General features: G+C 35.8%; 1 protein-coding gene across 6 annotated transcripts; it reads right to left on the bottom strand.

The window, feature by feature from the left end:
* Positions 1 to 3,377: 3,377 nt before the first annotated feature.
* LOC121775830 (sulfate transporter 1.3-like) lies at positions 3,378 to 8,362 on the bottom strand. Of its 6 annotated transcripts, none has more exons than XM_042172899.1 (13): positions 8,347 to 8,362; positions 6,402 to 6,734; positions 6,276 to 6,324; positions 5,988 to 6,195; positions 5,725 to 5,899; positions 5,576 to 5,641; positions 5,376 to 5,489; positions 5,187 to 5,303; positions 4,593 to 5,093; positions 4,328 to 4,518; positions 4,152 to 4,237; positions 3,887 to 3,963; positions 3,378 to 3,816 (listed from the first exon to the last, which is right to left on the bottom strand). In XM_042172899.1, the coding sequence occupies exons 2-13, from the start codon at positions 6,723 to 6,725 to the stop codon at positions 3,673 to 3,675; spliced, it is 2,052 nt and encodes a 683-aa protein (XP_042028833.1). In that variant the 5' UTR covers positions 6,726 to 6,734; positions 8,347 to 8,362; the 3' UTR covers positions 3,378 to 3,672. The 6 variants fall into 6 exon arrangements, with proteins under 6 accessions (XP_042028833.1, XP_042028831.1, XP_042028832.1 ...); XM_042172897.1 differs by lacking the exon at positions 8,347 to 8,362 and adding an exon at positions 7,019 to 7,136; XM_042172898.1 differs by lacking the exon at positions 8,347 to 8,362 and adding an exon at positions 6,944 to 6,974.
* Positions 8,363 to 14,210: the final 5,848 nt, after the last annotated feature.

A 14,210-nucleotide genomic window follows, 5' to 3' on the forward strand; every position in this document is an offset into this window, starting at 1 on the left:
AGGTCATAACGTAAAAGGATATAGCTCCATTTATAAATTAGTGCACCATGTGCAATTCATCCCCACAATACAATAAGTTAAATCATCCCCACAACTCATCCTCAAAATCAGAACAAGAGTGAAGTGAAATCAGAACAAGAGTGATGTGTTTTGTGAACAAGAGTGAAGTGAAATCAGAACAAGAGTGATGTGTTTTGTGAACAAGAGTGAAGTGAAATCAGAACAAGAGTGATGTGTTTTGTGAACAAGAGTGAAGTGAAATCATAACAAGAGTGATGTGTTTTGTGAACAAGAGTGAAGTAAAATCAGAACAAGAGTGAAGTGTTTTGTGAACAAGAGTGAAGTAAAATCAGAACAAGAGTGAAGTGAAATCAGAACAAGAGTGATGTGTTTTGTGAACAAGAGTGAAGTGAAATCAGAACAAGAGTGATGTGTTTTGTGAACAAGAGTGAAGTGAAATCAGAACAAGAGTGATGTGTTTTGTGAACAAGAGTGAAGTAAAATCAGAACAAGAGTGATGTTTTGTAAACAAGAGTGAAGTAAAATCACAATAAGAGTGACGTGTTTTGTGAACAAGAGTGAGGTAAAATCATAATAAGAGTGACGTGTTTTGTGAACAAGAGTGAGGTAAAATCATGAGTGATGTGTTTTGTAAATAATTACATTTCACCTATAAACCAACTAATTACATCAACTAATTAATTAATGAATCATTCCTCTTGTCCGCCCATTTCATTAAACTACCCCAGCAGTCACATGAATATGTAATTGATTTCATTAAGAGTACTTTTTTTTATAGATGGGTTAAGATGGGTTTATTGGAGTTAACATAATTATTCCCACTGTTTGTGTTGGGTGGACTTCGAATGCATTTGTACTTAGATTTGTTGAATAATTATTACCACAATTAATTTCATATGAATAATCAACACAATTAATTGTAAAAAAACAAAAAATAAATTAGGTAATTAAAAAAATTAAATAGATGTATATAGAAATTATCCTAATCTTTCGGAAACTCCAAATATAGTTTCCAAATTGAATTGGAGCTGGAAAATTGAGTGATACACACACAATCTGATCAGCCTCACCACCAAATTCACATCATACACCCCTACTCCTCCGCCGGACACCAGAAGGTCCAGCTTCGCCTGATCGAGCATCTCCCAATCAGCCGCTCCAGCGCCGCTCTACTCTCCCGGCTAATCCCCAGCCCCGAGAGCAGCTTCAGCACCCAAAAAAGCCCCAGTAGGAGAACACACTCCTCCCAATCACCACCACCCCATGCACCGCCGTGTCTGCCAGCTCCCCGTACTCCGCCGGAAATAATGGAGTGTGAATTGGAGTTGGAAAATTGAAGGAGATGGTTGGAGTTGAATATGATTTCCCAAAATACCCTTGTTAATTACTTTTTATTTAAAACATGTAAAAATAGCTAAGCCTTGAGATTAATTTGGAGCATTGAGATGTGTGGCTGAGATTTGTTCTCTAGTTATACACTTAAGATTAGTTATATATTGATCACTACCCTATATATATATATATATATATATATATATAGGTCCATGATCAATTGAGATTTTTTAGGCTAATTGAGAAATGAGATGCAATATTAGCCACTCATTTTTATTAAATGAGTGGTCCAGAATTTGCCACATGAAAAATATTTTTAGATTAATTAATTATAAAAGGGCGGAATGGTAATTTCATGTTTAAAATAGGTTGTTCAGCTTGTGTTCTCCCTCTCCTTCCCAAATCACCGAGCAGATCCACGACCCTCACGTCCACGCGGCCCTTCCTCCTCGCCCTGAGGCGGCGCCGCTCCTCCTCCGTCAGGAAGCCGTCGCTGATCTGGCTCGCCGGGATCGAGAGGCGGTTGTGGTTTTTGCTCACGTCGGTGCGGAACAGCTCCTTCTGAATCACCAGCGTCGCCGGCGCCGTCAGCTCCTTCCCGCGCGCCATCTCCTCGATCGCCCTCCTGAATTCCTCCGGCAGCTGCGGCGGCAGCGGCCGATCATGTTCCTGATGCGGCGAATTTTGCCTTATACTCCTCGGCGGCGCTAATTTGGATTGCGCGCTGCGCGGCGGCGGCGAGTACGTCGAATTTGTGGCCTTCTATTGTGAACAACAGAACAAGTCTTCCACATCTTTCAATGTTAAATCCCTAAATCCCATGAAAATCTGTCTCTGCGGCGTTTCTCGGATGTTGTTTATTTGTTGAAAATCTGCGGCATTGGCTGTTGGTTTTTGGGTGAACAAATTTGTTGTTGACATTATACTGAAACTTCAGTTGTAGACATTTGCTGTTGACATGTTGAAATGTAGCTGGTTTGTTGACATTGTGAATTGAAGATGAAAATTTAGGATGACATTTTGTAGGTGCCTTTGGAGGTCTGTTGACATATTGACATTTGCGTTGCTAGTGACATTTCTCTGAAATTTATGAATACATTATGGGATGTTTTTTGCTGACATTTGTGGAATTAGCATGAGAACATACCTTGAGCTTCGTAAGACATATCCATAAAATACCAATTTGGTAGATGAGATTGTATAAAATATTGACATGTCATGTCAACTACGGTACATATCGTGTCAACTACACGTACAAGCCATGTCAACTGTGTTACAAGTCATGTCAACTACACGTACAACCATGTCAACTGCACATAGAAACCATGTCAACAACAATTATAAGTCATGTCAACTAGACATACAAGCCATGTCAACAATCCGACACATTAAAACACGAAATGACACTTATACCCCCGTGTTGACATAATGTGATAGCTGTTGACATGTCGTTAATCTTGTGGATTAGTGGCTGAGATTGCATCTCATTTCTCAATTAAGCTAAAAAATCTCAACCTAACAGGACCCTATATATATATATATATATATTTAGGTCCACAAATAAACTTTAGTCTATATCTTTTACAAGTACGTAAGCATTTCTCACTAAAACGAGCCTATCTTACAAACTACTATTAGTGTTGTTTTAGAATTAAAATCCTATTGATATCAATAGGTTTGTTTTGACACCAGCCTCACTAGCCATCAATACATAACTAATGATAGTACTTATGATTGTAGAATGAATAAATAAATAATAAATTAACTTTGGTAAGGAAAATAAATAAACAAAACATTATAAGATCACTCGTTTAACTATCTTTGGTCATATAGCTTCAAGATAGATGGATTATCTACCCTATCAAACTGCCCTTAAATATATATGATAGCAAAATTAAGACCACTCGTTTGGCAGCAAGAAAGTGCATACTACTATTGAACGAAGAGTTTGAGGCAATTGTTGGAGATTTTTGTTTGGCTAAACTGAATTATTTGTATTTGTGGATATGCACAACATTGTAAAATACATAAATTCTTGTAGGTATCACCTCCATTATAATATTACAAAGCAACAAGAGAATATACAAGAATTGAAGTCCACATCATACTTTGATGGTAGATGTTTCTTCACAAGATTTGTATATTTTCTTATAGGTGAAAAGGCATCACTCAGAGTCATACCCAAAGCCTATCAATTTCTTTTAATCTCCACTTGATCGTGGGGTCCTGCATTTGGATTTGGATCATCAATTTCTGACAAGAACTCCACTAACATATACTTTTATCACCTTTTATTTTTTAGCCTCTCCTCCTTCATTCTCAAACTTCTTCAGCAAATTTTGGAGAACATGTCTGAATTGCATCTGCCACAGTAAGAAATATCTTCTCCTCACCGATGAGGCTCGCCAGCTTCGACGCATGCACCTTGTCCATCACCACGGGTCCGGGATTTGCCAGGACCAGCTGATGCAGGTCAAGCCATTTAAGGTAAGTTTTTTCAATTGTTTCGAATTTATTTATGTTGGTTGGTTACCTCGACGTCTCTCTTTTGCAGGCTTCTCAGCAACTCCTCCAACGCATGGATGCCACTCGTGTCAATGTCCGTGACGGCTGCCAAATCAAACGACGTTACAATGAAGCATGTTGAGAACAGAGGTACTATATCAGTTCGTTGATTCATGAATATCAATTGAGTTTTGTTATATTAAAAGTCAGCAACTACTGATATGTTTTGTGATGCCAACTGATATTAATGAATCAACAAACTGACTGCGGTTTCATTTGATCAAAACACATACGTGACATTTCAATGATAAGAAACTGAATTTTGGGAAGGCCAGCAGTTGTTAGTTGCTCTTCCTCTGTGGTTAGCCATCTCAGTATCCTGCAATAGTGTACAATGCATAAAAAAAAATTCAATGTTTTTTTCTTGATTATGTTAAACTTTAATGGGAAATATATATGATTTCATCACCTTTCTTTAATATAGTTAGAATTTGAGAAATAAATGGCTGAATCAACTCTCACAATCACAACTCCTGGAACTTTGCTTGCCTCTGGATATTGTTGAATATTTCTATAAACATTTGTTCTAGGAATTTTTCCAAGAATGGCTGTTCTAGGCCTTGTTACTTGCAATAGTAATTTAGCGAAGGATATAGAGACCTGTCACGAAACAAAATAATATGATTTGTGTATCAATACGCGATCAAAATGACAAAAGTGTTTATAGTCCTTACAGCAATCAGGAGGCCAATCTCAACAGAGGCGAAGACCACACCAAAAAAGGCTCCCATGCAAGCAATGAAATCGGACTTATCGATCTTCCATATCAGAACTGCTGCGTCGTAGTCAATGAGGCCGATGACCGCTGATATGATGATGGAGGACAGGATCGCGTTTGGGGTGTACTCGAAGAGAGGGGTGAAGAACTGCAGCGTTAGGAACATGACAACGGACATCACGATGTTTGAAATAGCAGTTTGGCAACCGGCCATGTAGTTCACCGCGGAGCGTGAGAAGGAACCTGCAAAAGATGGTACACAAGAGCTAATCATGTAAGCCTCTGATGTATCCAGACTTAAGGATATGGTAGAAATGATTTGATTTATACCCGTGGCGACGTAGCAAGATGTCATTGAACCAGCAATGTTCATTGCTCCAAGAGCCACCATTTCTTTGTTCCCATCTATTTGGTAGTCCTTCATGCCAGCGAATGTTCTCCCGATTGCAACTGCTTCCTGGTATACAACGAACAGATATATGTCGACTACTTTCTACATCGTTCTTGCATGATGTGACGTAAATAGGTTTTCAGAGGAGAAACAGCTTACTGTGAGTGCAATAATCCCAGCAACTAGGCCGATCCTGACGCCTTTCAAGAGATAATCGCCCGTGAAATAGATTTCACGTACTGATGCGGGATTGATGCCTTTCTCTATGTGTTTAACCTGTTTTTAACAGTTCATGATCAAACATATATTATGACTTAAAACCTGAAAAATATCACTAAAATTCCTTACAATCTGCACTCCCTTCTTCTCTGCATGAGTGATGTAGACGAAAAAGGTGGACAGAACTACGGATACCAATGGAGCAATCGCAGGTACCCAAAATAACTTCTTCTTCTTCTTCCCCTGCAACGAATACCGTATCAGAATCTCATACCATTATGACCTCTGCCTCTAAATATGTCTCTCTTTGTTGGTTACTTATATCTTACAATGTACTTTGCTACGAGAAGAAACACCAGAAACGCTGCTGCGATTACTATTGTAGGCCAGTTCCACTGCAGATGCGTATAACACAAAAATCGTACTTCAGTAATCATACAAAGATAGATAGAGATCAAGAGAGGGAGAGAGGACTGACTCCATGGTACGCGGAGCTGAAAATCGAGTGCATCACAGAGATGATATCGGTCTTCTTGGTGAAATTCTTGATTCCTAAGAATCCCTTGAGCTGCTGGAGTGCTATGGTTATGGCAGCGCCGCCCATGAAGCCAACAACAGCGGCATGAGACAGGAAATCAATCAAGAATCCCAATCTGTCACACAACACAAAACACAAAAGTAAGAAACAGATATAAAGATTAACATTTGACAAAGAAAATCAAAAGAGTTATGTATTATTACCTAAGAATTCCAAGTGTTGCTTGTGTTATTCCTGCGAAAAAGGTTGCAGTAAAGGCAAGCCTTCGATATTCCAAAGGATGGTTTATCGGATCAATTTCATTTTGAAGCAACGTTCCCAGCAGGAGGGATACAACAGCAACCGGCCCTATGGCTATATCTCTTGAGCTTCCCATCAATGCATACACCAGAGGCGGGACAAAGCTCGAATCTGATAAGGTTCAAGATACGCACAATATAACAAATACGCAACTAATAAAAATCTACTCAAGACCAAAAACTATCACTCACATAAACCATACTGAGGAGACAAATTTGCAAGCTTGGAGTAGCCAATGTCCTGTTTCATCAAAACGTGATCACAACGTTTACACGTTAAATATACGAAAGTTTTTACTATAAACAGCTTTTTCCAACCTGAGGAATGCAGAGGCTGGCAATGGTAAGCCCTGCAATAAGGTCTCCTTTAAATTTCTTAAGATTGTATCGTTTGCCCCATTCAAGAATCGGAAAAACAGCTTGTACTCCAAGAACGAACTTCCTGGACCTCGACTGATCCTTGAAGGAGTGGAGAGGGTCGTCCGAGAAGAAAGTCTCCTTCACCGTGCTAGAGAACTCCGTCCAAAAATTCTGCTTTGGTGGCACACCAACTCTGTATGGCAAAGAAGCATGGCGTGACGAAGGCATGCTTCTGATATCCATCTCTTTCGTCTCAAACCTCTCTTCGCCACGGCCCTCCATCAAGTACGACTACAACGTGAAACACAGTTACTAGTTAAAACTCACGATTTTCGTTACACTATTTGTTACTATCTGGTTTCATTATTTGAATATTGCCATCCCTATTTATAATAAATTCTTGCAAGAAACATATTCAAACAATTGTTTCAGAGTTAAGAGAGTACTTTTCAACCATGATCATAAAGGGAAAAATAAAAAGTAATAAAAATAAAATATACTATGCTTCCCCGACAGAATGGATGGAAGGAAGCAAAAGTAGGTTGAACAATCTTAGAAATGAGAGTTTACAATACTTTTTTAGGTTTCTCCAACTTTTACAGAATTGCAGGTCAAAGTTTTCTAACTGGTATGAACCTAGATGTTTTTCATGTCAGATACTGATGGATCATGGAAGCCATAGTAATTTCTGATCTTGACTCTCTAAGAATAAAGAGGCCTAGTTTGTGATAGTTTATGTAGGCAATGATATCATTCATGTTAGTGTGTTTGATACATAATGTGTTAGGTCTACTTGTGTTTATTTTCTTGCTAAGGAATTAGGCACTGAATAGACGTGTTTCGAACTTGAAAACTAGAGAAGAAATTGAACAAAACGGAGAAACTATATGTGAGGGTTTGTCGATGCATACCAGAACTTCACATTAGTATAATATCATCCACTTTGAGCAAAACCCTAAAAAGGTCTTTTACTAATAAAGTTGATGTTACACTTATAATGTATGTTAATTACATAACTTGGAAATTAAAAAAATAAAGTCGTATAATCAAGAAATATAATGAAAAAAAAACAGCGTGCATGGCGGAATTAGATTTTGTTTGCATTGAAATGATAGATGTTGCAATAAGTATTCTGATTTACCACAAATTTAATACGAACTTTTCACATTATACCAATCAAAGTACTGAATCAAATGGAAGGGATAAGTTAAAAAGAAATGAAATAAAGAAACTGAGGAGAAAAAAAATAAAGGGAACTGATTAAATTAAGAAGAGAAACCAAAAATTAAATCACTATGTAGCATACAAAATTTAATTATTTCAAAATTTACCGCAAATTATATATATGTTGAATACAATTATCCCTACAGTTTCTACTTTCTAGGGTTTTAGCTTAAAGGAAAATAAAAATTAGATTGGGATAAGATTTTAAACATTCAAATTCGAGTTTTGAGCACTTCATCCCAAACTTGTAGAAGGACATATAGAGTTACAATTGTCACAAAAGATAAAAATAGAAATGGGACCAACAAAGATACATAAAGAGAAATTCACTATTCATTTTGATAAGTTAAGAGTTTAATTGTGAATGATACAAATAACATAATTCAGTAACCTTTTGTACAAATATTTGTTGATGATAGTCACATGATATCAAAAAGATGTAATTTAAAAGTTACTTGGTAGCAAATGCTAAAATTTAGAACATCTTTCAAAGAGAATAAAAATCAATACAATAAAGAGGTGCCACTAAAAGTGCACAAATTGAAAAGAAAATTGACCCACACACCACTCAATTCAACACACTTAGTTAGCCCAAAGTGGCAAAAATTTGTTACATTTTTCTAATAATATTATTGCAAGTATCCCCTAAATTTAATGACAAAGTTAGGAAGTTACCTACCTTTTGCAACGCACACTCAATGGCTCTCTGGTTTCGGAATAAACTTATCACACAGAAATGCGTCCAGGTTCAGTGAACCTGACGATTTGCATTTCCAATTCCCCAATTATTTCTCTCCATTTGTGAACAACATTTTTCTGGGCTGCAATCATTTTCAAAGATGAGTGGAAATTTTGCTTTAGATTGATGAGATGTGGCGATTCCTGTTTCGGATGAACATCAATCCCTCAAGCTTGTTTCTTCTTCACAATAATATTTCCAAAAATCAGAAAAGAATAAATCTTAATAAAAATGTCGGAAAACAAACCAAACTATGGTGTAAGAAGGGCCCCACCCCACGACCGCGTTTATATGAAAATCTCACCATGTCAACGGCAAAATAAAACTATTCATTATTTTATTTCTGTATATATTGGGATTTGTTTCTTTGTACAAAGGAGTAGTAGTATTTCTAAATGGAAACTTCACATATAAATATTAAATTTAATTAAATTCTGATCAATTTTATAACTTTAAAATCAATAATAATTATAAAATATAATTAATTCTGGTCGATTTTATAACTTTAAAAATAAATAATTATATCAAAATTTTGATATTGTTTTTAAATGCCCTATTGATTTAGATTTGGAATAAAACTACACTCTCTTTGTTCAATAAAAATAAAGACTTTTAGGAGTATGGCTGACGAAACGATTAGCGGGTAACGAGTAATTTCCATCCCGACCAGACATTCGTCGAGTATCGGGTTTCAACTACTCGAGGATATCAAAAAATGAGGCAGTATCAAGTAGTATAATTATAAGTGTTGCAAATATCGGGTATATCTGATATAACTATTAGTACCAGATTTTTTTTTTGGATTGGGACTTTCAAATTTTAGTTTTAGTTAAATAAAATATACTACCCGCCGCACCCAGCCCTCCACCTTCTTCATTTCTATTGGGCATCCTTCTTCCGTTATATCCATTGTATAACAATACATGTATATACTGCCATACACGTATATATATTATACTTCCTCTGTTTTAAGGAAGATGATCTCTTTTTGGATGTCATGAGATTTGATGCAGTTTTATTTTATGTTAAGTGGAGAGAATAAAATAAAAGAGAGACAATAAAGTAGAAATAAAAGAATTTATATTTTTAATAATGAATCATCTTGGATTTAACAAACTAAAAAGAAAAGTGAATCATGTTCGGTGGATTGAGGGAGTATATGTACTACATACACATATATTAACACACACACATATGACCTATACTCCCCCCATATATGTGATCCGTTGCTAACTTTCTTAAGTTGTTAACTCTGTTAATTCATTAATACAATGTATTAAAAATGTCAACACGATGACAATGAAATGTCACCATAAACTTAGGTGATATAATGTGATCGTATAGACATTTTTAAAACACTACGTTAATGAGTTAGCAAGTTATCAATTTAAGAAAAGTTTGCATTATAACGCACTTCACTCCCCCATCCCCCAAAAAATAGATAAACATGTATATGACACGAGTTTTAATGTGCAATAGGTAAAGTTAGAGAGAAACGAAAAAAATAAGAAAGAGAAAAGGAAAAAGTAGTGGAAGTAGTGTTAGTTGATTGCATGGTCCAGATTACTAGTGGTATGTAAATGGTTAAAAACTTTCCATATCTGGACTTTGTCTAATTTGGGGACGACCCAAAATGGTAAAACTAGCCTATTTTTCGGGACTGGTGGAGTATTAGGTACAACTCACATATATTCCTTTCGTCTACCAAATTTTGTCCACATTTTTTTTTTCCGTTTTTAGTAAGCGGTTCTACTTTCCACTAACTCATTACACTCACATTTCGTTTTTATTATTTATATTTTATTTGATTTTTAAAATTAAAATTATTGAAAAAATCAGAAAAAATTATAAAATAAAGTAAAGTTTTTCCATTTCCCCAAATATTAATATTTTATTACCATTTGTTTTATTTTTTTATATTATTGTATTTATTTTTATTTTTATTTTTTAATCTCCAACAAGTCCATGAATCGTATATAAATACATTATTCATCACCTATTTTTTTAAAAAAATCCCTCACTCATTCTTTTTTCATCATTCTCTCTAAAAATATTTATTTGCATTCTCAATTCATGAATTGAATCATTTGAAGTTGCTCGGTTGATTGCGCAAATGGAGCAAGAACAACAAGAGTATTATGTACTTTATCGCATTTAATAAATTGTAATTATGTAATACAGAACCGAAACTCTTAATCACAGACGGACTAAAAATGATAAACCGACACTCCTAATAGTGGAAAGAGGTGGTTGGGGTGGTTTAGGGAACATAGATTCAAAAATAAACATTTAGTGATTTAAGAATAAAGTAAAAGAGAAAATAAAATAGCGAATTAACAAATAAATAAAGTAGCAGAGGACAAACCAGGAGAACAAAGTAAAGGAGATTTAGTGTGTATGATTTTGCCAAAAAGAATGAAAGAGCAGGTTTGTACAGGGTCGTGTAATCAACTGATAGGGAGAAGCCCAGACCCAGTCGTGTCGCTGGCACAAGGACCTAAAACCTGTTATCAAACCTCAACCCACTGCTACTGGCTAGTATAATGGAGTAAAAGATCGAATCTCACAAAGATGGATGTGTGCATCATACGATTGAGATGACATTTTGGAAGGTTGGTTTGCTACCACGCTTGGGTTGAGTTTTATCTAGACACGAAACTGAAAGGGGACCTATACTATCCTGACCGGTAAGATGGTATCATATCGGAATGAGATGGTGTATGTGAAATGCAGGGTTGAACTGCTTGAGTGCATGTGAAAAGTGAAAGGTTACTAAAAATGGCCAGACAGCGACTAAAACGGATATCTGACCGAACTGGCCGATTAACTACCAGATCAGCAGAAAAGCTGGAAAAAGCGGAAGGACAAAAAGTAAAAGGTGACTGAAAAGTATAAAGTGGTCCCAAATCAGATAGGGATGTTGTCTTCCCCAACAAGTATGCGAACTTGCAGATAGACAAAAACTCCATGAACAACATCTTGAATTAACACTTTCTACAATTAAGATCTAAATTTTAATTCTAATCAAGAGGATTAACAGTGCTAATCCTAATTCATGCAAACTGACTAACATGCAAGGTGACATAAACTACGCAACTACGGATTTCATGCATTTTCATCAAGTTTAAACGATCGAACACTTGGAATATTGCTCAAAGAAACCAGATCTAATCTATTCAAGGGAATCCATGCTCATAACATTCGGAATTGACACTAAACTAATAGATCGAACTAATCTAGGTAGGAACAAAGTTCAAAACCAAGTATCAACGTCGATCAACAAGAGAACTTCAAAATAACATGAGTTATAGCAGAAATTTAAGCTACGGAAAAACGATAAAGATTGTTTGAGCCCATCGGGTGATGAAAAGGCTAAATCCTTCCAACTACAACGACTGACATGGAACGACAGTGAACTCCCCTCCGGCAGAGTGCTGGATTTTTCAGGTGATTGTAGACTAAAGGCAAGGAATGAGAAGTGGCGGAGCTAGCCTCCGTGTTTGGAACTAGAAGCTCCAAGAGTCTCCCTCTTTCTTTATGTGACCTCCTATTTATAGGGTGGCTTGCCCTAATTTCTAGGGTTGCCTCTTCGTGTGAAATGTCGCTTTTGACCTCTTTAATAGTTAGTCATTTCCTAGCAATCATTCCTTCTCCATCTCGAGCCTGCGGCATGCATCCTGACTAGTATTGCACCCATCTGGCGTCCTTTTCACCTGAATCATTTCGATACCTCTTCTCCTGGCTTGTACCCTTTTCCTGCACACTTCAGCAACTTTCTTGCTGATAATACACGTTAAACCCAACATACTGACTAATAACCAAGGTTTAGAATGCGACTTATCAAAGAGAAATGACTCTATTGTAGTAAAACAACTCAAAAAGGATTACGACTCAACACTAATAGGATGGAGGACCGTCGTGTTCTGGCGTATATGTCTCTCTTTGGTGGACCGTCGGATTCATTCAGTTGCGCAGTTGACGCTTCTTATCTTGCTCTAGATTTCTTATATTGCTCTGGTGGACCTTCGGGTTTGTGCACAACAAACACTTGCAAACCGCCGACTTTATAAAGCTTACGGTGTCGACTCCAAATCATATACTCCCCTCCGTCCCAGTCTAACTGAGACGTTTTCTTTTTCAGTACATCCCAACCTAAGTGACACGTTTCATGTTTTGGTAATAACTTTATTACTCCATTCGTTCCATATAAATATGTCATATTTCCTTTTTCGCCCATCTCATAGAAATAGTTTATGTCCATTTATGGCAACTTTTTTCTCGTTCCTTTTACTTTATCATTTATGGGTCCACCATCCGCTACATAATTTCAGCTACTTTTTCTCCTTCTCTCTTACTTTACTAATTACGTATTAAAATCTGTGCTAATCTCAAATGGTGTATTTCTATGGGACGGATAGAGTATAACTCATTCGAATATATAATTCAGGTATTTTTTTTGCCATCATCTTTTTCCAGCATTTTCTCCATTTGGAGAAATTTTTTCAAACAAGAAATTCAAGAGATATCAAATCAATAACGATTCTACTTTTCGGTGTTATTTTATTATGTTAATTTTGTTTTGTTTTAGTTCATCAACTCATGATAAATAAAGTCCTAAGATTCTGTTTTGTTTTAGTTCATCAACTCATGATAAATAAAGTCTTAAGATTCTAGGATTGTAGATAATTGATTTTAATGTTATACCTGTTTATATATAGTAGCATACTCTGTTACCCATAATAATACGATTACTTTTCATTTTTGTCCATCTTAATAATACGATTACTTTTCATTTTTGTCCATCTTACAAAATTATATGTATTCCAATTTTTGAAAAGTTATCTCAATTTATTACTCATATATAAAAACTTATTTACAACTTATAGTACCATTAAACAATATTTATAATGTTGGTGTCATTATCCACTAACACTACTTTTTCATCTTTCTTACTTACCAATTTTGTCTTAATTCTCGTGGTTTATCCATTGTCCATATTTTTATGGGACGGATGGAGTATATGTTAACGCCTTGTTTGTCATGTGATACCTGCTTATATATAGTATATTCTCTCCAGCCCATAATAATATGAGTACGTTTCATTTTTGTCCATCCTAAAAAAATATGTGTATTCCAAATTTGAAAAGTTATCTCAATTTATTACCCCTATATAAAAACTTATTTGCAACTTATAGCACCATCAAAAACTACTTATAATGTTGGTCACATTATCCACTAACACTACTTTAACTACCTTTCTCCTCATCTCTCTTACTCTACCAATTTTGTCTTAATTCTCGTGGTATATTCATTGTCCATATTTTTATGGGACGAAGGGAGTATATGTTAACGCCTTGTTTGCCAGTGTGAACTTCTCGGTGAGTTATAACACTGAATATGATAACCTTGAGATAAACGCTTTTTGCTGGTAAAATCAAACACGTTTTGCTAGTAAAATCAAGTTTGAGATCTCGGTGAATATATTTTTTTCTAATCTATTGATGTAACATTGAGCATACAATGTTGGTTATACGATACTTTGACTTATCAACATGTGTGAGTTTTTTGTAACCCAACAATCATGACATGTTGGTTGGCGATATCTAACATCGAAAAACACTAATATTGTTTGTTATTCTATAGAATCATGTCTCGGTACACCGGAGATGATACTGTCCTCAAGAGATGTTTTTAAACAAGGTTTTTAATGTCCAAAAACCTAGCTATTTATAATTTATTCCAAGATACCCCATCGGGTCCAAGCCAAATTAAATGAGGCGTATTCCTTTTCAGAACATCCTAGA

The sequence above is a fragment of the Salvia splendens genome, chromosome 18 (assembly GCF_004379255.2).
Source record: "Salvia splendens isolate huo1 chromosome 18, SspV2, whole genome shotgun sequence".
NCBI lineage: Eukaryota > Viridiplantae > Streptophyta > Magnoliopsida > Lamiales > Lamiaceae > Salvia > Salvia splendens.

Coding starts and splice junctions, on each gene's coding strand:
- LOC121775830 (XM_042172899.1), bottom strand. CDS start 6,725: ATGGAGGGCCGTGGCGAAGAGAGGTTTGAGACGAAAGAGATGGATATC. Junction 5,490..5,575: donor TTCTCGTAGCAAAGTACATT/GTAAGATATAAG, acceptor TATTCGTTGCAG/GGGAAGAAGAAGAAGAAGTT. Junction 4,519..4,592: donor AGATTGGCCTCCTGATTGCT/GTAAGGACTATA, acceptor GTTTCGTGACAG/GTCTCTATATCCTTCGCTAA.